The following is a 27,519-nucleotide window of genomic DNA, read 5'->3' on the forward strand; positions in this document are numbered from 1 at the left end:
CTAGGGGTTATTTCGGTTCTGATGATCAAGCAAACACCAACTCGGCTGGATAATGAGAAAAGTTCTAGTATGCAACTAATTGGCACACATAGCACACGCAAGATCTGATTTCTGATGGTCAGCCTCTTTCTGAAGAGTTGATCTCCCGTATGACATTTTACGTATCTCGTTTTCATGTAAGAGAGTGTTTGATGCAATTCTCAATGCAATTCTTAGGCGAAATAGAATATACAATTGAGGTATCTGAACCAAACCAACCTCACCAGTGTGAAATGAGTCAATAAGGAAAAATTGCAGCTTCTGCACCCCAAGTTGGGTGTCTGGTCATTCTTTTTACACTTCTGCATTCTTCTGTTACTTGGACCTGCCACAAGGGCATTTGTTTACCAGGCCCAAGTGGGCATGCATATGAAGGCACTAGACACGGATGTTCTTAGTGCGGTACCCTTACTCAACGCATGTATGTTTTAAAGTCTCTAAACAACAGGCAAAGAAGACCAGAGAAATGATCTAAGAGCTATGCCTCATATGCTCATCACCTCTCATCATGTCATCGACCTTACATCCAGAGCACTGCTGGAAAAAAAGGTTACCTTGGGATATGATGGTGACCATATGATATTGGTGAAATGAGATAACAATACTAAAGGGAAGCACCAGGGCAACAATCAAATGTCGTCAATGATTGATTTACACTATGTTATGGACGCTTTTTATGCAACGTCAGGGCAATGATCAAACGAGAAATGTGGGCTTTTTTCGTATGAACTAGTGCTATAGCTCCGAGGTGAGAAAAAACAACATAGTTGGGTTGGGTTTTTTCTCTAATAAGCATCATGGAGTACTTGTTTGATTAATCAGGCTGCACCATTTTATAGCACAGGGATAGACAAGTCAGTCCAATTTCACCAGAGCACGGTGAAGTGTCGTAGTACAGTTTTATGATCCTACGAATTTTCGTTTGTTTCAATAACCCTCACTGACCTTAGGAAAGTCACTTTACATCCATTACATCATCAATTTATCAAGAGACAAAACTATTCCTTACACTTTTTATATCATACTGTTTACAATTCAAAATGTTCATGTCAACATGATATACCATGTCAAGGACAAGTTGCACTGAATGATGAGATTTGTGTCATTTATCATCATCAATGGATCATCTATACTTGTCATCATGGACATCAGAATTGTGCTGATATCATTGTCCACTGATACCACAGGCACCATTCATAATATCCCTAATGATAAACATGGCCTCCACCATGGACTTCCTTCCTGCGCACGGATATTAGAAGCCCAAGGCATAGAAGAGCTCACAATGGAACCACAGACACAGCATTCCAAAGGATCAGAGAAGAGGGATCTGCTGTCTACCTGATGGCAAAGGTAATAATTCCTCATCCCTTTTTTGCCATTAATGGTGAACCTCAACATCAGCTTGGGCTTTCTTTCATTTCCTGATGGCGATGTTATGGCAAATATAGTGCACATTTGTCCAAGGAAGACCTTCAGATTGAAAGACTAATCCGAACAAAGTGGCAGAACAAGCAGCTGGGAGTTAAGTGTGTTTCAAACCCTAGAGCCTAACAAGCTCATCGCGAGGAGGTAGTACAGAACCATTTTCTTGGAAAATGCCAGAAACAGTCCCAACCTACAGTCCCAACCTGGAGCTGATTTTGGGCACACTGCTCAGAGACATCGGTGAGATAATGCTGTTATATGAGCCCTGCTACAATTCCTCCCCCTCTGGTTCAAGTCCATCCCAATGATCTTTGTACAGTCTAATCTAGTTCCATCTCATAACAGCTAGAATGGCCTGGATATCTCCAATCAAATCAGTAGGTCGACCCAGCCCTTGACTATAGACAATGTCTACGGCGGGTATTGACAGTTTCTGTTGCGAGGTCATGAACCAAGAAATTGACAGACATAGTCAATCGTGTCTGTGCCTTGAAACTATGCACCATTTATCAAAATGTCATTCTCATTGGTTAAGATCAACTTTATCGAAACAGAAAGTAGGAGGGTCAATTCATAGGGAATCATTAGCACTGCCTCAGCTGCAACCTTATGAATTCTAACTAGTAAAAGTTGAGTGAGGAGGCTCATTGGTTCATAGGAAATCATTAGAGCTGCCTCAGCTGCAAAATTATCAAATCAAAGTAGTGATGATGTACGACATCATAAGGGCTTTGTTGCTGACAATCACATGATTGATGTCATCACATTTTCTCTTGATTAACTTCAACATCTGCATAAGAGGAAGTCGACAGCGATCTTCAGAATAAAATCTTCACTCATTTCCCCTCAGATCGAGCATGACACATTCAAGGTTGTTCCTTGATTGCATGACACGACATTCATCACATACAACATCAACATCCCTAGAATTAAATCCTCAGATCGAGCACGACAAACTCAAGGTTGTTCTCTGATTGCATTACACACATCGTCGAAGCCAACTGACATACAATTCGTCCCTTGATGAGCACCTACTGAAAGTACCAGAACTGGTGTTTATTTTCCTTTTTTGGTTATTTCAATTCAGAAACTTCTCAAAAGTAGTGAATGCACTGGCAACTGACTCCTGGTTGGTAGAGGATCAGCGAAGGGGATCATACTCCCCATTTCCGGAAACCATGTCAAACAATTCCAAATTCTATTCTGCTCTTAACGAACAGATCAATAAAGTCTTGTAAAGATGTGTAGATATGTATACTAGAGAAAGCGACAAACTGCCAAGAAGTCTAGTGATAATCAATTAATCGGGGTATGTCGCCTGCTCTTTGTAGCCACTTAATGACAACAGCAAAGTGCTGGATAATCAACATGCTCTTGACACCATATGTCACTGCTTCATTTATAGATGACACCGTGACTGGACACTGCTTTCGAAAGGCATGCGTAGTAAAAGGGCTAATACGAAACGAGACACGATAGGGAACCCGAGAACGTCTCCGACAAGACATTGCCAAACCCTCTTGTTTTCTCCTTGACAGTACCGAAGAAAGGAGGGAAAATAGTTGAATGACGTAGTGAAGAGGCTGATAAGCAGGTTTCACAACCCTTACTAACAACAAAGTATTACGTTCTGAGTTGTCATCAAGGATGCCTGAATTCATTTGCTGACACTCATAAATCAGCTTTCATACTCAGTGGCGCTAGGAATCAAGAACACTTCAAACCTGTCGTCGATGAAATACATTTACATACTTCGTACTTCGTTGTTTGATCATAGCTCTTGATAAGGTTTGCAAAACGTGCTCAATGATAGAATAACAAGACTAACTACTTCTCACCATTGCTCATAACTGCAAAGTTCTTGGAGGAGAAGCAAGGAATGGGAAAGCTGGAAATTATTGTGGCTGACCATTGGCAGGTGTATCTACCACCAGATATCAATGCATACACAAGAACACCCTGGCAAGAGGAGTTGATAATATGGACACCAGGATGATAGAGTGTTTCTGCCAATGATATGTCTGTTTTCGGATCTGTTTGCCAATTAGAACAGACCACCAGTGCCATTACTGGTTCCTATAAGAGAAGCACTAGAAAGAGAAGACGGAGATGTACGAACAGACTGAGGGGCAATCAATTTGCTGGCAATCCATCTGCCAATTAGAGTTGTGACCTTGTGTCCTCCAGAGAGAAATGATAATATCGATATCGGATATATCACTTCTTCAGCCCCGATGATAACGATAACATGGTGCAAATCACAAGAATGCTAAACACCTCACTTATCGTAGAAGCACTCTTTAAAAAGAAGGTGTGCCTTCATGAAAACATTAAAGATTGTAATTTGTCAAGCATTTTTGTAGACACCCATCATCATCTCACGAATGATGCAATAACTGGTTGATAACCAGTTACAAAGCTGAAGGGCAATGGCAGTGCTATTGTTTATCCTAAAATTGCCTCACTTCTAATATGTTGTATTTAAGTTAGATCAGAAGTTAAAAGGTTGTCAGTGTAAGGAATAAATTTCCGTCTAGTAATTGGCAAATTAGTTGTCTGATTTTGAGTACCCTTTAATTTAGTCACAATTTACAAAGTCTAGCCTGGAGCATGACATCGACCCATTCTTGTTATTGATTGATAAGAGAGTGGATAGGGAAGATCAATGGATAATGACTCCTCGCTCATTTCGAGGTCATGAAGTAGTAGCCTCATATCATCAGAGTTTGTAAGAGCGCTCCAGTTACAGATTATAGGCATTGGTTATACATGTACACTCCCTGCAGTCCATTACAGCATCAGACAACATCGAGGGGCTTCAGATCTCAAACTTGATTTCATATTATGCCCATCGCCAATTACAAAGTACATTATGCGAAGATTATAGCTTGAGCCATCTTTCTCACAAACCTTCAATCCTCGAGAACAAGATTGAAAGATAAGTGGAACAACCAACAAGCCACACTGAGTCACCCAGATTAACATCAATCATCACCAGCTTGTTCATCAATCAAACAACATGATGTAACGTAATGAGTATTGGTGCAGTACTCACTGTTACAATAAATTAGATATGACTCGCTATTCAAGTCAGGTCAAAAGTCTTAGTCAAGAATCCCAAAGGTTGATCTTCTTAGGCCATTTTTCATGAAACATGAGAAGCATGGAAGTTTTAGTCAGTCAGGGTAGAGTGTCAACTGACAAGAGAAGAGCTCTGACATAACTATCCATCAATCCAGGCTGACATCCCTTACCCCTGATTGGATTAGCCACAGCAGCCGACAGACCACTATCTGGCAACATCGCCATGGTTGATCCCATGAAGCATAATCTAATGTCCATCAGTATTCAATCTCATCTTATGAACCATGATTACAAACTTATCTTGTCAATCTCCACTCATCACATTGGAATAATTGAGCTGCAAGCACTCTTTCTCTTCAATAACGCAGTGATAGGATAGTGTCAGTTGACAGAAGGAAGTGGGAAAGGGCTCAGAAGTGAAGCTGAACTCCATGACCATCCTTACCTCACCAGCAGATGGTGACCCCCTTACCACCAAACCTTTCCATGTGCAACAGGAAAAGCAAGCAGTCTGGGGTCACAAACATTTTCTGTCTACAGTTTCATACTGACCAATTCATTTAAGATCAGTGTACATGAAACTCAGATTAGGGAGTTTGAGATCAGGGACTTATCACGGATCCTACGTATACGGATAGAAATGTTCACAAAATCCGTCCTCTTTCTACATAGTTTTATCCGTATACGTATACGGTTATTTGATAAGTCGCTGTTCTCAACCTCCCTAATAAAACAGTGCAAACCTAGCGACATCTTTCACCGAGACACATTTTTAAGGTCAGCACTCGGATTAAGACAACATTTTAAGGCATAGCCCAAGAGACTGGATTGCGGTATAACTTACCATGCTTTGGCAGTAACACATGTTGCTCTACCTCACTAAAATATCAACTAATTGACAACCAAGGTGCTCAGAAGCTGATTTCACTAAAATGAATTCAAGTTCATGTCAATTAAAAAAACTGTTGATTTGACACTTTCTCTATAAAATGGTCATGATAATTTGATTAGCCGTATCCTTGGTAACCGAGCATATGAATTATCTGACAACTTTCACAACTCGTGTAGCTGTGTGATATCAAAATTAATCCAATTAATTTAAAGCAATGGTATTTCAAATTCACTCAGAATTTGCATCCCTTGTCAGAAGTTTGCTGATGACAGAAACAGGCACAATAATTTCAAGTTTGATTGACGTGCTGAAAAACTTTATCTTTTAACTTCAGTCCTTTTTGTTGTTTTTATGCAATTTACTCTCAGAAAATTTCATTGGCAACTTGGTAAAAAAACACTGCCTTCGCCTGTAAATTAAAACCAATAAATCATCAGATTAAAAAAAAAAAAAAAAAAAAAAAAAAATGAACCCCAAACATTGAAGTATGTAAATTAAGACCAATAAATCATCAGATTAAAAAAAAAAATTTCTAAAGAACCCCAAACATTGAAGTATGTTGAGACTTTCAAAAAATATATAATCTATCACGCCATCCAGAATTAACGAACAATAAAGTGTTGTCTGGTTGTTTCAGGCATAGCAGGGGACAGCTTCTTGATCATCGTTTCTGACACGGAAACAGTTGCCCGGGAGGTAAAATGGACAATCCAGTTTCCAATGACCAACACTGGATAATATTCTGTCCCTGAGGGGGAAACACACGATCGATGTCCATCATTTGTAACCGTGTAGCAGGCGTGTTACCAATGAAGGAAAAGTCAATATCTTCGATCGAAAGATCACCCAAGGGGCAATGTACGAAGAATTAGAAAGGACCAATGTTTTCTTGAGGTTTAATCCTAAGGTAAGGGAATAATTAGGGATTTAAATGCAGGATTCCTTTGATTATGAATCATCAGACATACAGAGAAATGCTAGATATCTGAAGACCTCAATATCTCGCTGCCTCGAGCAACACTGCAAGCTAACACATTCTCAAGATCTGGAATCTAATTGATGGATTGATCCAAAAAGTCGCCTTGTATCTTGGTTCTTTAATCACAAGCAATAGGAAATTCATTGAATGCTACACCCCTAATCCCTCGTGGATAAAATTACTTTGCTCTAATTACACATACCATAGAGTAGCAGAATATCAAGTTATTTGTGGTGCTCACTGATCAACAAACTTTGGAAAAACTGGCAGGATCATTGATGATTTTCTAAATATCTTGATTTCTTCACAACCTCCGCTAATGCAAATGGATGCTTGTTACCTAATGTCTCATTGAAGTTTCATGTGAAATTCACCTCAGCTTCAAGCGTTAACAGTCACAAGTCAAAAATGATGAGGAATGCTTCTCAGAGCGATGCAAATCGGCTAATGACCTCCAGAGGGGTAATGTCGGATTCGGGTATTGATTTCGAGGCTTGGATGTGGAAGATATTCCATGAATTTGGAATGGCATGTTAGTGCAGGATGCCCCACTATCACCTCACAACAACCACAACCCCCTTGTATCTCGTTTTTTCCCGGCATTGTCATTTTAAAATGTTTGAGTGAACTTTTTGCTTGGCTTTGATGGCTTGATGGTGATACGACATGTGTCTGAATTGATTTTTATCTAGTATAACTGGTGAGGTCATAGTCTAGCCGATGATGAAGTTAGAGATATGCAAACTGTGCTGACTGAAGACGATACTGCAAAGATGTTAAAACACTGAAGAAATCATTATACAAAACTGCCTTCTCCAACGAAGAATGCTTCTCTAACATCATACATAATATCTATTTCCATCATGAAAATGGATCTTCCTTCTCAGATGACCTTTTTATGTCTTTTTCCCATCAATTTGACTATACTCTGCTAGAGCCTTCGAATGAAGCAACGCAATCAAATTCCTTATAAACGCAATCCACTAAGGATGCAACCATGGCAAATCAAATCATCCTGTTACCATCGCTGAAGTAATAAGAGATTCCAACAATACAAAATAAATTAAAACTTCAACAGCATACCAGCCATTAAGGGATTTTCTAGGCACCAAATGAGATAATGGACTTCAAGTGGTTTCTGTTAATGGAACTTAGAGACGTATTATGCACTCGCTATACGAGACATTTCACAACACACAAACCAATGAAAAAGCCGGGAGTGAATAACACTGTGTCTACAAACAATTTTGCAGTTCGACACCCTCATTGGATCCTAAGTGAGGTGTCAGCCAACAACACAGACATGCTATTTCATGATTATCAGATATGCCCAGAGGGAATCAAGTACTATAAAACCCTCAGAAACGCTTGCCATACCACCTACTGTATCAAACTGATGAAATCAATACAGTAGTGAACTTGTGATGGTCTCGCAATCGACAATCATGCCATCTATTCTGGTGTTACTAAACATCTCGTACTGAATAAGTGTCCTAAAGCAATTTCAATTGAGGAAGGGCAGCCCCAATCCGCACATGGGAGAAACGTATTGATAATAGAGCTGACGAAAGATCAGTTTTTACCTCTTTTTTGATTCGAATCACCTCCATCATGCCAGAGTATCTGAGTTGCAGCAGTACAAGTTCATCACTAAAGCACTGCGGACGTTTCTCTTCATTTGGTTTCACACATTTCACATACCTAGAGAACATAAGAGAGATTTTTAGTTTCACCCATTATTTGGAGAGACTAGGTTCAGGTCCATTTTAACCAAAAGGCATGATAGAGGCTCTGACATTGACCCAGATGGTCGTGGTTATATTGACTGATGATAAAACTACTACACCGACTTGGCCCTCGTCGGAACGGCAGTTACTGATGAGAGAAATCCTGCATCATCCAGGAACCAGATGAGGCTCAATAAGACGCCGAAACCATGCATTTCTTTCAGTGGGTGCAGGTTGGCAACCAGCGACCACGTGCAACACCCCTTCACAACCACATTTTGGCGGGACGACACATCACATCCTAGAGACGTCACAACCATGTCGCATCCCACCTCGACGTCACGTCCGCAAGAGACTGACGGCAGCTCTACAACAAACCCATGCAGTGAACAGATCCTGCTCTGATGAATTACGTCAGTCCACGGTCATACCTCGACTCAAGCAGACGTGCTTTGAATTTTCTCTCATTTTTCTGCGTTTTCAAAATATCATCCAGGAACCACACGTTTTTCCTCCCAAATTATCAATGGAGCTTTTAGGGGTGATTTTCAGTTCCTGAGTAAGCTTATAAGAGATCTACCATAGTAGTACTACATGAAGTCTGACAATGAGTTTTTGATAATTGACATACCATGGGTTGGTAGTATCGAGCATGTCAACTAAAGCTGACAGTTGTTGACGGAATGTATCTCCAACAGTTGGTTTCGCCTTTGACCCTCGAGGCAATGAGCGTTTACCGCACACTGAGTTTAACTTTCTATCCAGCAGATCCTACAACGGAAGAAAGAGTTACAATTCAAATGATTAATCCAGAATCAGTGTTTCACCAAGCGAAATAATGACGTGACAAGACGTTTTAATAACTCCCAAACCTAAAATACCCCAAGCAGTCCAAATAGCCCCATCATCCAAACTCGTCCATTCTTGATTCGTCCAAAGAAACTGATGAAGACAGTTACTTCCAAAGGAGTAGCAGTGCATTAGTAAGGAGTGTTTCCATACCTGATATCGGGACAGTTCCCGCACAAAAGGGTTCTTCGCCACCTGCATCAGCTCTGTGAAGCCATCCTGTGGTGAATCTTTGTTCTTATCGAGGAAGCCCAAGACGCAGTAAGCCACTGGCCCTGCATAATGTTTGATTGTAAATTCAACCTCCCACCTCCTCTGGTCAGACCCTTTGAGGTAGCAGGGGTGATCTTCAAACTCTGAGTGCTGCTTGTTTACGTAGGTCTGATCAGAGGCCTGGAAACAAGGATATACGTTCAGAATGATTTTAGATTAAGCAGCAGTTTAACAACCCATTTAATAAACTCAACCGAGAAACAACTCATTCATCACACTCATTAGAAATGTGTTTCAGATATGAAAGTGGTTGATTGATAACAATACCTTATCTCGAAAAACCTTCTGAACAAAATCCACTTGCCTGAGTTTCATGTTACTTTGACAGATTTAAAGCTAATTTAGTTGCCAGTTCTATAGTTTACCGGTAAGTGGCAGACGTCAACACATTTTTATAACAAAGAGTAAAGTTATCGACATGATAACATCAGGATGATCGCTCGAGAAGGCATCTAAACATGTGTCTAATCAGTTCTAAACATACGGTGGTAGATACACAGAGGCTCGGAATCAGAAGAAGGGTGGACATCTCTTTAGGCGTGTACAAACAGACAATTTCTACAGGGCAGTACAGGAAGCATTTTGCCTCACTAATAGCTGGTACTGCTCTTGTACAGGCTCCCCCATTGTGATCCAACAGACTAACAGTAAATAGACTTCACATTCTAAGACAGTGATTTTAGTAGTTATGAGTAACGTCGAACAGAAAGTTGTTTGGTTTTGCCTCATCTACACACTACATAGAAAGGTGCATGAACTAAGACCAGTGTCTTGGACAATGACGACATAAACAAGTGGAAGTAACCTGTGGAAACCTGCATTCTTCATCCAATATCTTCAAGATACATCTGGGAGGCTGGAAAGTAAAGGAATATTTAATCAGTTCAAGCAGCAAACCTGTTAACTTTCAGGACTTTATTTATCCCTGAAATAAGGAAGCTTTCAATCTAAGGGAGGGAGCGTTGCTTCCAGCCAGAATTGTCCAACTACGTTCAAAAACTACTTTGTCAAATGAATATAAGTGTATTCTATTCAACCCCTATGTTTCTTCATTGAAATGGCAAGAGAATATACAAGATGCCTCACACTAACTGACTGAGCCTCACCTTATCAACAAGCTCTACACAAGGCGTATTATCAGTAAAGTTGATGTGAGCAAATTCTATCTCCTCCTCTTCATACTGAAAGAAATAAACAATTAACATTAGAATTATCAAATCACTTCACTAAATTCTGAAAAACAATCAAATGAAGGGGAACAGGTCTTTTCAATCCAAGGTTTTATTCATGCTTTTAACAGTCAAGTGAACAACATAGAATGCTGGTCAAATCGTAATCAGCACGCAGATGACTCAATAGTCGCCCTGAAACCTTGCAAAAGACTTCACAGTGCTGCTATCTGCTAACAAAGCATGTAACAGAATCAACAGGTCGCCTCATCCCAGAGTCGGATCACATTGCTCCTTAACCGACAGTCACCATAGAAACAGCACTCTAACAGAATCCTGACCGGACTGAACGAATCCCAACATGATAAGCTGCAAATCTAGCAATGACAGTTTTCTCATTCGTGGTCTTCAGGCCGCACGTTGGTGATAATTAGAGAAGGAATGGGTTTGCTTACAACAATTCTGAGATAGATGGGGAATTGGCCATAACAACACATCCTGGAGTCTCTGATGGCCCCTGTACTTCTACATTCTGATTTCTACATGTCATGGTCACTCTTCTATGTCTGGGAATAAGATAAACACGCTATCCGTCAGTTAATTTCATGCCTGTCTCTTTTTGTGGTGGCAAGCCATCCACAGTGAGATTGGCCAAAACTACTGAGCAATCTGGGTTGCCTCAGATGGATCCACAAGGAGTATGTCAATACTTGTAATAATCATGAGAAATGCTGAGCTAAGCAATTTCTTAATGCTACATTCTAATACTAAGAATGTTAGCAGATACAGAAGTACAGACAGAGTATGACAAGATTTTTTTGTTCTGCCTAGAAACTACAACAGGGTATCAGTGGCATGATGGTTGGAGGAAGCAGTGGGTCGGATTCTCAGAAGGATCACTGCTCTTTCATCTTAGTGTCATATCGGAAGACACCAAGCTTTTGGCATTCATAAGTTGAGTACAAATGCCTGCCTACCACGAATGTTCTGCCTAGAAACCACAACAGGGTATCAGTGGCATGATGGTTGGAGGAAGAAGTAGGTCGGATTCTCAGAAGGATCTCTTCTCTTTCATCTTAGTGTCATATCGGAAGACACCAAGCTGTTGGCATTCATAAGATGAGTACAAATGCCTGCCTGCCATGAATGTGGCCAAGGATGAGCATCTCCAAGTGGAGTGAGACTTTCACTTGCTCAATGCAGCTCTGGCTCAATGAGCCTTTCAGCTTTAGTGACAGCAGACTTTTTAACTATAACCACATACTGTACCAGAACATAAATGCCTTCATACACTGATGGTGATAGGTATGGAGGCAATGAGTACTAAGCTTTAGTAATAAAGAAAACTTACTATCATCATCATTATTAGAGAAATGTTAGGGAACAAGCATTGTCAATCACTATAAGATTTCCAAATGCAAATGATAGATTTTTCACAGCAAGGCAGAATTCAATTAAAGACTAATTAACTTTTTCAATGCCACCAACTCAAGATTGAAAAACATTGTTCCCAATGCTATCAATAATCCGAGATTGATTTGAATTTTTATGGCATTGGCTTCAGGTTTTCGATTGCCAATAACACTACTGGCATCCCCCTAGCACTATTAAGGACTGATCGTGCATTCTAATCACCGCTAGTCAGGGCAATTTCTCTACTCATATTATTAACTATTTTCGAGTTGACATCACAATATTGCCATCATTAAGAGTGCAGAAGACAGGTACATGTTAGATCCTTAGACAAGCACCTTTCAATTGCAAAAGGTTCTCAAAATAGTGTCCTAAAATGTGTTATTACCAGAAAGAGAATGATAGCAAGTGCTGGCTATCTGTTTCTGGTATCGCCTATCAAACCTTAACTTAACTCTCTGACGAGCTCAGCATCAACCTGGTCCTGGTCCTGTTTAACCCCTTTGGAAATCAAGAAAACAATGTACACCTCAAGTCATTTGCTTGAAGTTAAAGACATGAAACCAATTCACCACCTCTACCACAGTTTCAGTTGATACAACTCAGAACAGCACTATCAATGTCACATCAACAGGTCCCTGAACCCCATCATACCACAAATACGTCACCAAAAAGAAACTGATATTCCACACCAATGAACAATAAGTTCCCAATGTTTCTCTGCCTGTTTTTTAGCTTTTAAAATCCCCTCATTGGAACCATTAGACTCCTAGGGAGAATAAAGGACAGGAACATATTGAATTCACGATATTGCTCGAGTGAACTCTTATGTCACATCATCATTTCTCAGATTCCATCACCCGTAATGGAATGCTACGATCTCAATGAAAGAATTTGTCAGAACAAGGTCCATCTCCTTAAGTACTTTTACCCAATACTCACATTTTATTGAAGTTGAAGTGCGGTTAACTTGGTTGACAGACTATCATAGGAGGAAGTCAACAGGGGCATATATTAAGGGATGAATTAACACATGGAGTAAGCTGCAGATTATCAAAGGGTTTCATGGTCTATTTGAAATGCACTAACAGCTTGGCAGTTGATGGGAACGTGCCACCTCGTTACCTTCGCTCTGAATCTCAGGACCTTCTCACTTGCAGGAAATATAGACTGAAAACATTTGGAGGTCGAGCATTTGCCACTATAGCACCTCAACTGTGGAACTCTCTTCCCCCCACCCTGAGAGCTACAACGGATGTCTCAACCTTTCGCAAAGAACTCAAGACCCTTCTTTTTAATATAGAGCTCACCAGCGCCGGTGAACTTTTGTTTCAAGTGATACAGGCGCTTTACAAATAACAATTTATTATTATTTATCAGTCAAGTAACTTTGAATGCTGATCCACAAAAAATGCAGCAAAAGCGTCCCTGTCATGAAACAACTACCCTTTGAATTTAGGAACACTGCCAATTATATAGGCCTAGAGAGGGTTTCCAAATTCAGGATCATTCACTGCAGGTTTCAACGTTCTTGAACTACTTCCCATCGTGTAATCTGTTGACCTAACGTGTCTCACGGCCTTTTAGTATACCTACCAAACGTTGTTCCATGGCAAAGACATACTGATTAAAGAACAGGTGGAGCTTCTCATTTGTATAGTTGATACATAGTTGCTCAAAACTGTTAACCTGAAATGAAAATGAAATAATAAGTACAACCTTTAACATCTTGGCATCAGATTATGAATACAGTGGAACCCCAGAGGAACCCTCAGAGTTGAATTTTTTCATAAGTTCAAAATTCTTAAAAATTTCTCTTCATTTTGAGCAGAAAAAAAATCAAGTGAAAAAAATTTTGGGACTTGAAAAAAATTTCATCTGTAAGCATGACTAATTGGCCGCAACCAATTTTTTAGCAGAAATCAAGGCAGCATTTGTCTTTTCACGGCAATTAGGCCCTTTGGTCGGGTTAGAGGGGTGAATTTGGACATTTGGACTGCCCAATCCAGTGGTGTGGTCTGGGTACCGGGGTGGTCGTGTTACCGGGGGCCTTGTAATGGTGAATAGAGAGGAAACCATTCGGGACCGGAGATTCTTGGTCGTAAGCACAACAACTCCCTTTAGAGCAAGAAAAAAATTGTGATGTGAAAGATGTCTGCTTCGAATATTGATTTACCAAATCAAATGTCGTCGATCTTTCTAGTCAAGGAAGCAGGAAATTGGAATTATTTGTCAGTCTGGAATCAACTTCAAAATCAATACTATTACATCCAAGTTCTTGACGGTGATTTTTCGTCGAGGTCTCCGTCAGTCCTAAAAATCGATGTACAAATTAATTTGAAATGTTTAAATCTGAGATTAGATCTACCCAATACTAAACCAATCACGAAATCACTATCAGTGAAAAAACTATCTGTGATTAATAAACTAGCCTATATCTTGTTTCATTTTCAGTTTTTGCTGGACAACTCATAGATAGGGGAGACACCAAATCAAAATCGTTGGGACTTACAAATGCTGTGCTTATAGAGGGGTGTACTAGTAACCAAGGTCATGTTGAATGGAAAAGGCAAATATGTCCTTAAAAGGACATCAAGATGTCGAGTCATTAAGCAAAGCATTTAGCAGTTAATAGAATTTGTCATCAAGCATAGCAGAATTGAACTCCTAGAGTAGTCAAATTAGTGTCCCATCAAAATGCTAATCCAGAGAGAGCCCCTGTACTAGAATAATCATTGTCTTAATGTAATTATAGACTGGTGCCAACGTCAGAACGAGTTAAACAACAAATCAACTTCACTGACTGAAAGTTGTAAACTGCAACTTGATAAATTTTTCAACTCATTATCTAATAAAGAGGATGAAAAGCACCTGTGACCATGCAGATGACGTTCAATGCTTGACTTCGGCGGGAGCGACTACCGCGATCATTCTCCATCGAGTACCGTGGTGCAGAGGAACAGAGTAACTGGCTCTCTTAGAGGACATGGGTTTCAACTCCAAGCCACATCACTACTTATAAGAACCCTTCTAGTCGATATATTGTTATGCATTTTGTAGGTGCCATCTGATAGTTAGATAGTACCCAAGAGAGCCTTCCCACTTTGTTGACTCATTCTAACTCTGATGAATGAACTCCTGCTATATATGGTGCTAATCATACTTAACGATCAGTCCATTAGCTAGGCCACTTGATAAACATTAAAACAGCCTTACTCACAGGATCTTTCACTACGCTTACTACGTTCAAACAAATCCCACTGAGGAGTAATTAGAATACAACCATCGAGTAATTATCTTCAAGATCTTGATGGTACTGACTCCTCAGTAAAATAAATATTGGATTAGAGATATAGATTATGATTCTATATCTTAGAAAGCTAACATGGACCATCTAAGTGCCTTTGTCATCCAACCATAGAAGCTAACACCAGCAGAATGTGAAATCAGCAGATGAGCACATATAGTTTTTTTCAAGCTTGCTAAGGTCTTCTTTCAAGAGGTGGTTGTTGTATAGTACCCCCAGGTATATGGCACGGCTTAACCCGCTGGCCATGAGGGAATTCCTTTATGGCCCAGTGGTTGGCGTGTTGGCCCCAGAGTGGAAGTTAAGCAACGTTGAGCGCAGTCAACCTTTGGATCGGTGACCGGCGCGTATAATACATCTGGCAGACCTTCCCACACGATGCGAGCTCTGGATTTGTAGTTCGGTACTGAGACGCATGAAGCGCTAAGTAGGATCGCGGACGATCCATCTCTGTCCGAAGGGGGAATGATGTATAGTACCCCCAGGTATATGGCACGGCTTAACCCGCCGGCCATGAGGGAATTCCTTTATGGCCCAGTGGTTGGCGCGTTGGCCCCAGAGTGGAAGTTAAGCAACGTTAAGCGCGGTCAACCTTCGGATCGGTGACCGGCGCGTACAATACAGTTGTCGGCTATGTCAGATACCTCGGTTGTTGGCCAAGCCCCAGTCAACAGACTCTTGGTGAAATGCCCCACACCGACCTGGAGATACACTCAGTCCACAGCAGCACTGCCAAGTGTCACAAGTTCTGCACTCCTTTGCACTATGCAGAATATCTCACTTCATCTCCTAAATCTTCTACTTGTGGAGTTATATTACACCAGAGACGGTCGTTGTGAGAGAGCAAATATTGACCAGTCAACAAACTCTTGATGCGCCATTCTCACATCACCCTATCCCCTATACCAATATGGCAATGACCTATAGCCAGCAGTTAATATACCCTCACTTAACTATGTATTCTTTGCTCTTCAAATCAAGAGAAACCAGACTGTATGATTTCGTTCACTGCCTTCTTGTCGCTTTGGTTTTATCTTACCAGGGACTGCTCGTTCAAAGTTTGTTTAGCCTAGCTGCCATTTGAAAGGCAAAGAAGCGAGACTGTCTCTGTCTAAGGGTTGCCAACATTCGTGATTCAAACAATACACTGTCTGATCAAAGACCTCATAGGGCATTGACCTACAGACTTGTCATCATGATAAACAATTCTCCATGGATTTTGTGCACTATTCAACACCAGTATCAGTGACATTCAATTAAAAAGTTGTCTGATTGAAGACGTCTTTGGGCAACTAAGGTTGCTCATCATGATTAAAGATTTAAAGATCATTCAATATTCCCCCAAGACTTTTTACACCCCATTCTACACCAGCTCCAGCATTTGCACTGGGCCATTTGATAATCTGAAAAAAGTGACACAATATCTGGCGAGTGCCAACGTTGTGGAAATAAGCTGAATCATGGCACAGGAAATTAACTGAGTAAAGATTTGCGGAAGCTTTGGTGTTGGACCATTTTGACTTCTTTCACCAGTGATTTATGGACAATGGAGACAGAGGTAAAGCAAGATAACTATTTATTCCATACTCTATCTGTCAAAGGACAGGCAAACAAAGAGAGAAAGCTGGATCATTGCTTATTCTAGGGTTTCTTTTTTCCTCCTTTTTTCATAACCAAAACCTCAAATTGGGATTGCGGATTGGGGCATGGCAACACTGTATACAACTAAATTAAGAAACAGTGTAGGTGAGTATAAGCACAAATCTGGATTCACAATTTACATGAGCACATCAGAAGATTATATACAGATATGACATAGGGAGACAGGACAGATACTAAGTGGTTATCCGGAAGATTGCCGACCTCAAAGTTTCTGGTTTACGCATTGCAGCTCATTCATGCTGTGCACCACATCTTTCAAAGTTTACTCAGTACACCCTAATGGATCTATCGGCCAAATCTGCAGTCTTGAACAGCAAACAATATCCCAAGACAGTTAATGGGTGCAATTTATTACGAAGACCACGACCAGGAGAAGAAAATGTGAGCGGCAGGATCTCATGCTTGTTACTAAGTATTGGAGTTGGCAGTAACGAAAGTGTAGAAGCAAAGCTGATAGAATATTGACAGTGGACCATGCGAAGTTAGCCTCAAAGTAGCTTCTAGAGGCCCCATAGTTTGCAGGAAAGCATTGGGATGCAATTCACAGGTTTTTCAGAAGTGTTTATGCTCCCATGACCAAAGCTAGCATCAGTTGTACGGCCCAACTTACATGTTCTGTGGTCTAAATGGGCATGATGGAAAAACAACTTTAAAGTACAGAAAATGGGTGATGTAATATGTGACATGTTGTGGATAATGAAGAAGAGTATTTTGAAGAACAGAAAGGGTGTGAATTCGAGAAATGTAATTGAGAAATTAAGATGTGTACCAACAAACAGCTGAAGTCTATTTAGTGTTGTAAAAAACAAATGGAAGAAATTGGAAGATACATACTTTTTCCTTTAAATGTAGATGATAGTACAGATGTACATGTAGATAAGCTGGTGAACTTGAGAGGCTGGTCGCTTAAAGTTTTTAAATTGCTTAGGGTATTTAGGAAGCCGTTCTAAATATTGATTAAAGGACAGTGGTTCTCTTCAAATTTTCTCATGTTACAAAGGTAAATTGCACATTTTCTTTAATTGCTTCAACTGGCCTGTAACTAGTAAATTCTGTATGAGCACGTGTAAGACTTGTTTTTTACCAACCTTATGACTCAATACTTACATAAAAGTTTTCAAATCCAAATATATCTAGCACCCCAATGAATCGCTCAGCATCCTTGCCAGGATTCGTGCAGTTGTTGATGTGGTCGATGAGCCATGTGAATATGCGCGAATACAGTGCCTTCGCCATCGCATGTCGATTATCACGAGCCTGGATATGGAATGATAAAGAGGTTTGTCAATACAAGTGTAATAACAAGAATTTCAACAATATGAAAATTTAGAACAGTTGCCACTCCACACTTCTTCTTCTACAAGGGGGTTCTCTAGTCTAAGGTTCCCTAATCAGCTAAGGTTCTGAGGCCTAGAGGTTGGTTAGGATAAGAGGTCCTAGTGAGCCTACTCCTATTCTACTAGGTTCAACCAGGATATTTCATTTAACTGTTAATTTGAGAGCATATTTGGCAAACTAATTGTGAGCCTCAGCTTAACATTGGCACTTTTGTTTCTTTGTCTAAGGTTCTAGTATCTGTAGTCTAAGGGGCTGGTTAAGGGAGATGGTCCTAACTATCATATTCCTATCCTATTAGGTTAAGCCTGGATATTTCATCAACTTAGTTTCTGTGGCCGAAGGGGTTGGTAAAGGGAGGAGGCCCTAACAATGTTTGGAACCTATTCCTATTCTACTAAGTTCAACCTGGACATTTCATTTAACTTCATTCAACAGTATATTTACCCTTGGCACCCAAGCTTGTTAGTGTTTAACTATAGTTTAACAATGGCACGGTTTTGTTTGTGATTCTCAGCCATGAATTGCTGGTGACCTTGGAAATGGTTGCAGCTAGCTTTGATCAAAGCAGCAGTACATTTCTTTGGATTCAATTGTCAGATCCAATTTTAGGCCTTCTGACTCTGAGGAGCATGTGTGGGCTAGAGCTACAATGCCACTATAGGCCGGAGGTTTGTATACATGGCCATTTTCTCGTACCCAGCCACATGGGCCACATGGGCAGTCATCTTGGAGACTTGATCTCACTATTTCATTACAGAGAATGCAATTTATTATGCCACGAGCATGAGACAGGCTCCGGATAACAAAAGCAGACATAACAGTTGATTTTGCCTCAGTGTTCCAGCTAGTGCTAATTGGTGTAGCACAGCCATACACACCATGGCCTAAGCATCAGACAAGATAAATATCAAGGCTCACCTTAATTAACCACAGTAGATGTTTTTGTTGCTTTTTTTAAAGCTCGGTCACAACACCCGAATCCACAATATCCCCCGAACTTTTACTTGAATGGGTCGCCATAAATCGAAAATAGCCTTCCCGGCATCGATTTTCATGATATTTGATATATAGCTCCAACGAAATTTGGTCACCGCTGCTCGTTTTTAATTTTGGCTGAGTGCTATATGAACCATGTGTAGGTTATTGCTCAGATCTATGTAAATCTGAAGACTCAGATTAAGTATGTGGATTGACTTTAGTTGTGGCACTGTGCTATTGGGTGAGATATCACATGAAATCTCTAAACATGCCTCAGTGTTGAAACTTAGTATATTTAGGTTCAGTGTTCCACAAATGTATCTTCTTATGAGGCACACCTCAGGAGGGGCATACTGTGTGGTTGTTGTATAGGCCTACTGTGTTTCGCAATTATATCAAAAGAAGGGTCATCTTACAGATTTATGAATAATAAGGACAGAAAGAGAAAGATTCCTTCTACAAATTGTCCACAATCCAATATTCAATGTGTCATCCCATCAAAGAGATTTGCGGGGGGGGGGGGCAAAACTTTGGGTGAAAGCTCTTTATATTTAGTCATAAAGAAGACCTATGGATTCTCTGGATCTCCTCAAAATCAGTCAAAAAAAATACTGATCTTCAGGAGCAACTTTGAAATTTTGCTAATCTGTTCAAAATCAGTAAAAAAAATTACTGAATTTGTCGAATGGCCCACAATTTTGGGAACAACTGCTTTGAAAGTTTGGTGAAGTAAGTGACTGAAAATTATTAATTTAGATGTTTTAGGAAGATCATGGTTAAAAACATTTAGTGTCTTCTGAATATCAGTTATTCACTGAGAATTACTGACTTTCAGGAGAAAATTTAAAGCCTCCCTATTTATCGAATTACCTAAACTATAAAGAAAGTTTTAATGAAAGCACAGTGTGGATCTGACGTGAGTGAATATATCGTTTCAATCAATCTGAAACAATTTATTTGTTTGAAATGAAGGATTTTAGTTGTCTTTTTGGTAAATTCAGGTGTGATTTTAGAAAGTAAAAAACATTTGATTTTTGTGATAATCTATGATTTGCACGTGGACACATTTTGTACGTAAACAAATGCTTTTTTGGAAATTGTGCTTTTCTTACTTCAGCATTCAAAAAATGAACAAATGCAAAAATTCCACATTGCTGAAAAAAAGATGCTTCAACACAGCAGAAATAGTTCCAACCCTGTTGTTGCCATCAGATATGGGCTGAAAACCCACCTGATTGGACGATCTTTCAGACATATATACATATAAGAGCATACAATACAGAGTAGAGATTTACAGTAGAGAATTTTAAATTCATTCATTAATTCAAGCTTACTTTCTTACAGATTCTTATGACTTGTTTATTTCATTCATTAATTCAAGCTTACTTTCATAAAGGTTCTTATGACTTGTTAATTTCATTCAATAATTCAAGCTTACTTTCATAAAGGTTCTTATGACTTGTTAATTTTCATTAATTCAAGCTTATTTTCATACAGGTTAAATCTAATCTCTCTCACTTACCTCATGGACTTTGAGAGGAATATCAGTGGCCGAACCTTTCACTACCAGCTGCCTTGTGATCGCCAACTTGTCCAACTCTGGCATGGACACACCCAGCAAGCGGGAAATCCTACTCATTGTCTTGCGATCTTTTTGGGTCAACTGACACTTCTCACCATCAACATCTTCAAATGTCAAGTTCCCGATCCACAAAATGGCTGAGAGTGTACTGAATAATCCGTTTGTCATTCGTTCTGACACATTGAGCATATTTAAGGCAAGGCGGAGTTCGTCAAATCTCTGGGCATCATTGACGCCATCTAATGACACACAACCAGACTGATTTAGGTAAGTATAGACACCAAGATCACCAATCATGAACTGGCTAGCTAGGTCTTTGTTCACTTGAGCACCAGCGACCAGATAATAGAAGATGTGGTAGTTCCGCTCATTGACGGATTGGAAGGAAAGTCTTGATTGTTCCAAGAGGTAGTCTTGCACAACACATCCGCTAATATGATTTGATTTGTCAAAACACACTTGCACGAACTTGCCAAACCGGCTGGAGTTGTCATTGCGTACAGTCTTGGCATTACCTAGAAAGTGCAGAGAGAGAAGAGTTAACTACTTTTCAAGAATGGCCCCAGGCAAAGACAGTACCTATCGTATTTAATTGGAATGTGTGTGTGACTGTGTAAATGGTATGTGTAACAAGGCCCCGTGGAGGATTGCCTCAACGGTTTTACCTGACTACGATGAGTTTTCCCCGTTGGCTGTAACGCATTTCTCATTAGGTGGAGAAGCCAAAGTCAACTTCATTAAATTTAACTATTCGTCATGTTTATCAACCATCGCTTCAGTAATTATGAATAAACAGCCGAGAATTAATGATTAAACTCCAACTCCAAACTGTATATTATGGTTATCACACACACACAAGCCCCACAGCAGCTGAGCAGCCTTATTTTCTTATTAGGAGAGCTGAGTTTATGACTATTGATGACTAAAGCTAATGAAAATGATTTCAAGTTGCTATGCTGGTTGAATGATGTTGAACACTAAAAGCAAAAACTGTTAAGCCGCATTCAATGTTGTACAAAGGCTGTGATGGTTTCTATCAATAGGCCAACCTACCCATTAGGGCATTTCATAAATAGCCTCATGCACCCATCTACTCATCCCGTATTCTATCCCATTCTATCCCAGCATCTATTTATCTCATATCGCTACAAACTGCTCAATCCATGGAAAACCCTTCAGAGCATCAATCATAAACTCTTCTTCCCAACACTAATTTGCCAAATCAGAGAAAATTACGGCATCTAAATTTCCTTCAAAAGTTTTGATTTCCCCCAAAAATAGTCATTTTATTAATCTGCAAGTCATTTGAATGATGATTTCTCTGGTGTAATCACTCCACTCTCACCATTAGTTTCATCCCCCTGGCTAATTTAATAGATTGTTCAACATGCAACCATTACTCGTACAATATCAATTTAGTGCTCCATATTTTAGAACTAATGAAGATTAGGAACCATGATAGTTAACCCACTTAGCCAATAACATGTCTCTTTTAAACCCAGAACATGTTTTATTGTCTCAAGTCAAGAGTACTGCTTTTAGTTCAGGGTCTTAAATCCCATTCATTTAGAACTTACAGACAGTCTTGCAAAGGCTGGAAGAGGGAATGATCTCAGCATCTGCTACCAAGAAGTCGAGACCACACCAGCCTTTAAGGACAATGGATGAAAAGACCAAAGCAGATATGATGAAAGGACTCCTCACACTGCTAGACTGAGCAGCCCTAGGGTAGACTTCTAGCCATCTGGAACCTGTATCTAGCACTAGCTACTTGGTGATCAGGATTAAATAGACAGATGATGACAGACAAGGGCATCACCAGTAGATGTACAGAACTGATGGGATAAACCAAACCAGTATATGGTGTCATCAGCCTCAAGTGTGACTAACAAGCGCTCAGACAGAACCACATTCCCAAGGGGCAATATAGTCTGTACTCACTGACTGCCATCACTGTTAAGTAAATGAGATGTGAGCCTGTGTTTCAGAGCCATAAGTGGCCCAGTTAATCACCATCACCATCGATATCCCTGGTCATTCCACTGATGCTCACAATATGCAAGTCAACGATTTGACAAAATAGGCAGAAAATGTCATCTTTATAATCATACAGGAAGCAACCAAACCGATGCCTATAGCCTGCTAATGCTAAAGCTTGCCATGTATCAATTAGCCTCAGGTTCTCCAGTGACCTCCATCATCCTACCTAAATCTTCAGCATCAAAATGCCTGCCAACTGATTGCTGTTATATTGATGAGATACTGGAGCATTCAATGTCAGACTTTGTCTCTCTCTGAACATACATCAAAAGAAATTGGCAACCTAAAGGGTTAACTACCTGTTATGAAGTACTAAATGAAACGATGAATTAGATGGGTACATCTTCCATTTCAAGTTAGGAAATATCAATCTGTATTGATAAACTGATTATTTCCATCCAATTTATCATAGAACCCATCTCTCTAAATGGTCCTAATATGCCAACATCGCTCCTGTCAGTCCTAAGTGACCACATATGAGAATGTGGAGGTCGTATAATGTAATAGTGTCATCCAATGAATAAAGATATGTCATAAGGACAACGAATGGCTTCATAAACGCAATATAACACATCATGCCATCAGCAATAACAGTGCTGTCAGTGGATGAATATTGGAATAATGTATTGGTGGTTACAGGTGGCCGCAAGGTGTGTAAGTGAAGATATCAATAGTTCCTGTTTTTTCATCAATTGTCACCTAGATGGTGTAAGGGCAGTTCAAGCTTGTTACCAAGCATTGGCATATCACTTTTGACTCAGGTTTGTTGTAACTAAGACATTATCTCATATTTCCTTCATCAGAATCATCCTGAACAGTGGTCAAACAAGTGCAAAGGATTTGCACAACAAGTAAGGTAATTTACTGGCCCAGACATCCCTTGCAAGTGCAGGCAGCACAGCTGGTATTAAGTTTCTAGTTACTAGCTGCGCTAATGGGCGGATCGAAGCATATTAAGAATCGGTATCCATCGAGACATTTAGAAATAGAAATAGAAAGTGCTTCCTCATTGACCACTCCATCAGACTGCCCTAACAGCTTTCTTAATTTAACTGATCCATACATCTCCTGTTACTGTGGTAGGAGTGTTATTGTCCTAAACACATTTAGCCAATCAATATCATTAACCTAAGCAGATCGCAACTGCATTATACGAATTGTTGCTCGAAGGCATGGTGCTAAGATATCCACTGAATTCCTATTGATATCAATATGGCAATGGAAGCCAATTCCAACTGATGCAGAAACAGACATTACTTTGACTTCAATACTTTTGATGCCCAAAGGTGCTGTACAACTGGATCCATTTCAAACAGTAATCACAGCATTTTTCTAGAATACCAGAGAGTCCACACAGTTGTCATTAAAACATCTTCAATACCAGTCAAGTGAGAAAATTGCACTTGCTGTATCAATACCACAAGTACTCCATGACCGCTAAAGCATCAGAAGCATTGGAAGCATTTCAAAAACCACTTAAATGTCTGCTTCAGCTGAAGATGTTAAGACACCATTCCATGTGAACACTCCTCAGTGTCTAAGACAGTAGATGGCTGTATTACTTTCCATTAAAAACTACTGACTGTGAGAGATTGAACAATGTGATAAAAGCAATGTCAGACTTGAAACCACTCGGTGTCAGAGAGAAAATTTAGAAGATTTCTTGACATTGAGAGAACATGAAGAGGTAGATGCTACTGATACCAAGGACACCATCAAAAACGTCTGTGAAAACCCAACTGAAGTTTCCCCGATAGTTTCACCAGTTTCCCCTCACAGTTTCACGTTGGATCTAAGCGAGAGGTCAGACAGTTGAATAATGGCAAAAATCCTGTCTTTCCAGAGAGGTCATCTGACTTTCTTGGTACCAAAGGACACTGTGTCTCAAACTTGATTCCCCCAACTCGATCGAGCGAGGTTTTCTTACCAAAAGCTTCCAAGATTGTATTAGCCTCAAGAATCTGTTGTTCAATCCATGTTGATACATCGTAGGTGATAGAACAAAGGTACTGCAGAATGAATTTGGTGCTTTCCGTCTGAAAGAGAATGGGAAAAGGAATGTGTGCAGGTCAACTGCCGTGATTATACAGTGGAACCCCGGTAACACGACCACTCATGGGCCCGAGGTTGAATGGTACCGTTACCGAGGTGGTCGCCGGGGTGGATTTAGAAGTTTTTTCATCCTTCAGATTTTAATTTCTGTTAATAAGTTCAAAATTCTGAAAAATTTTTCAAAGCCAAAAAATGTTTGGGGCTGATGATGGTTCTTCATTTTGAGCGGAAAAAAAAAAAAAAAATTTTTTTTCATCCTTCAGAGTTTTCACAAGTTCAAAATTCAATAGAATGCTCCTATGGTTATGACACACTCTAACATTGAAGTCACTGCCAAACAGAGAAGAACACCAAGTGTCCATAGTTTGGCTAAGGATCAAAGGACCATTTGAATGCAAGACATACCTTGCCGGCTCCACTCTCACCACTAATGATGACAGACTGGTTCTTCTTATCCTTCATCAGATTGGCATACGTAGATTCGGCAATGGCGTAGATGTGTGGAGGTAACTGACCAAGCTTCTTCCCGTGATAGCGAAATACCGTGTCCTGTAACAGGAGAGCAATAGGAAATAAATGGAATTACATGTAATTTGTAGAATGGGCCAGGGTCAATTAAATGACGAAGGCCCAGGACCACCATTTTAGGTCATCTAATCCCACGATATCTGTATTTAATTATCTTTACCCAGGCAACAAATTTACTTCTTCAACCAGCAGGATCAACCTCATCTGTCTGCGTAATAATCCCTTTATTCCATGCCTTGTCGGGCAAGAAGATATTGGTGTATATCTGATCCTGATCGAGTCTTCAAGCAATTGGCAGCAGACTGACAAGCAGTCTCTCAAGGGATTTCATATGCTGGCAAGGATGTCTTATATGAAGACTGACAGTAGACACAGCAGCCAACATAATGGAGACACAATTACATAAACAGCTGAAGCGATGAATATCAAGATATTTTCCCTGATTTCAGAGAATTTTTATCAAGGACGAAATAAGGTTAGTACTGATTAGTACCATGAGCATGCTCCTGATTAATAAATTTTAACTCAACACACTAATCCGATTTGGTCCAACATCATGACTGGAATCAAGCGCTATGTGGCTGGTTGCCATCACACCAAGGATGGCCAGATATATCTATTAATCCTTTAACTTGATGGGCTCGTCTTGGATGACTTAATTGTCAGCAGCAGATCATCATGTTCATTTCATTCAGATGGCACTGGTACTGGCATTGGTGCCAGCAGTCAGATGGGTCCTTGGAAACTATGCTTTTAGCCATCATAACAAGGATGGACAGACAGTTCTATTATCTCCTAACTAGACAGGGTCATCTTGGTAAACCCTGTCAGTGGCAGGTCATCATATGCATTCCATTCCATCAGCTTCCTCGAATACCAGCTTCAAATAGCGCTTGGTGGTGATATGCCTCAGGCTAGGACTGAGAATAATGGTCATTTTTTCGCTGGTTGCAGAATATCAAGTGCAATGTTCAGCAATATTTGATAGGTGTACGTAAATATGTTAAGTTGAAGGAAAGTGTTTCTGAATGGGCGCCTGGCAAAACAACTCAGTCACATTGTTATTGTGTAGGTTGTTTTGCCAGGGATCCCAAGATGTCAATCTAGTCAACCGAAAGAGTTTGTTTAAACACAGATTTCTTTATCAACACAATGCCAAACAACCACCACAGAACAAATTGGTACTGATCATCGCCATAGCATAGGTCGTCTTTGGATATAAAAGCAAAGGTTTAATGACAGCGACCTGACATAATTTCCCTCTGACCACCACATCAAGACTGACAAAAAAGTTGATCTGCAAGCAATATCAAAGAAGACATGCATGATGACATGCGGTCACAGCAGATGAATTTCCCATAGATTTGCATGCAGGAACCCAGCGAGTTTATTAGTTTGATACCAGAAAGCTTTATGGTCAAAGGCTAGATGGACTGGCTTGACAATTCAGCTAGTTATTACGTTTAAACTTGCACAAAGGAATGATTATCAACATAATTGGTTCAACTGACTCTGAAAACCCTCGTGACTTACTATCATGGATCATCTTTGAACATGAGAGCTAAGGTTAAATGACCTGACAACCTGACATGATTTTCCTGTGGTCAGCAAATCGAGACTGACTAACAAATCTAATTGATTTGCAAGCGAGATGACAGAAGGCATCAAGACATGCGATTAGAAAAGCACTGGGATTGATGGCAAGTTTCCTGCAGGAAGCTGGGATGTCCAGTCACTGGGCACCATGCTTGGCATAATTGTCAGTTGGGTTAGGTTCATGATCTAATGGGACACATCATGGCCATTGCAGTTCTACAAGGAATCAGCTACTAATCAGCCTCTTGTCAGAATTACAAGCAACAAGGGAGCATGATCAGCAAAGTAATGGTGAGATGACGGAAGACATTATGACCTGCAGTCAGAGCAGTATTAGGAGTATTGGGCTGTCGTGTCTCCTAAAACCTTGACTGCAGCCTTGGTTTTGGCCTACAATTGTGATAGCTCCACCTATCGGTGTACCAATACCTTAACTTCTGGATCATTTAGGTTGATCTAAGCTCTCAACACAACATTCGCTGACAAATCTGAGTGTACTCAGTGTTGTTGTATAGTATCCCAAGGTATATGGCACGGCTTAACCCGCCGGCCATGAGGGAATTCCTTTATGGCCCAGTGGTTG

The 27,519-nt window shown here is 40.1% G+C and overlaps 1 protein-coding gene across 1 annotated transcript in view; it reads right to left on the bottom strand.

The window, feature by feature from the left end:
* Positions 1-27,519, bottom strand: part of LOC135484511 (unconventional myosin heavy chain 6-like) — a 156,636-nt gene that overhangs the window by 95,319 nt on the left and 33,798 nt on the right. The window contains exons 4-13 of the mRNA XM_064766069.1: positions 25,218-25,361; positions 24,688-24,796; positions 20,661-21,235; positions 17,930-18,079; positions 13,450-13,542; positions 10,378-10,452; positions 10,077-10,127; positions 9,152-9,391; positions 8,781-8,920; positions 8,006-8,123 (exon numbers count right to left, since the gene is read on the bottom strand). Of these exons, the coding sequence (XP_064622139.1) occupies positions 8,006-8,123; positions 8,781-8,920; positions 9,152-9,391; positions 10,077-10,127; positions 10,378-10,452; positions 13,450-13,542; positions 17,930-18,079; positions 20,661-21,235; positions 24,688-24,796; positions 25,218-25,361 (1,695 nt within the window). The remainder of the gene's footprint in view (positions 1-8,005; positions 8,124-8,780; positions 8,921-9,151; positions 9,392-10,076; positions 10,128-10,377; positions 10,453-13,449; positions 13,543-17,929; positions 18,080-20,660; positions 21,236-24,687; positions 24,797-25,217; positions 25,362-27,519) is intronic.

This window comes from Lineus longissimus, chromosome 3, assembly GCF_910592395.1.
Source record: "Lineus longissimus chromosome 3, tnLinLong1.2, whole genome shotgun sequence".
In the NCBI taxonomy this organism is placed as follows: domain Eukaryota; kingdom Metazoa; phylum Nemertea; class Pilidiophora; order Heteronemertea; family Lineidae; genus Lineus; species Lineus longissimus.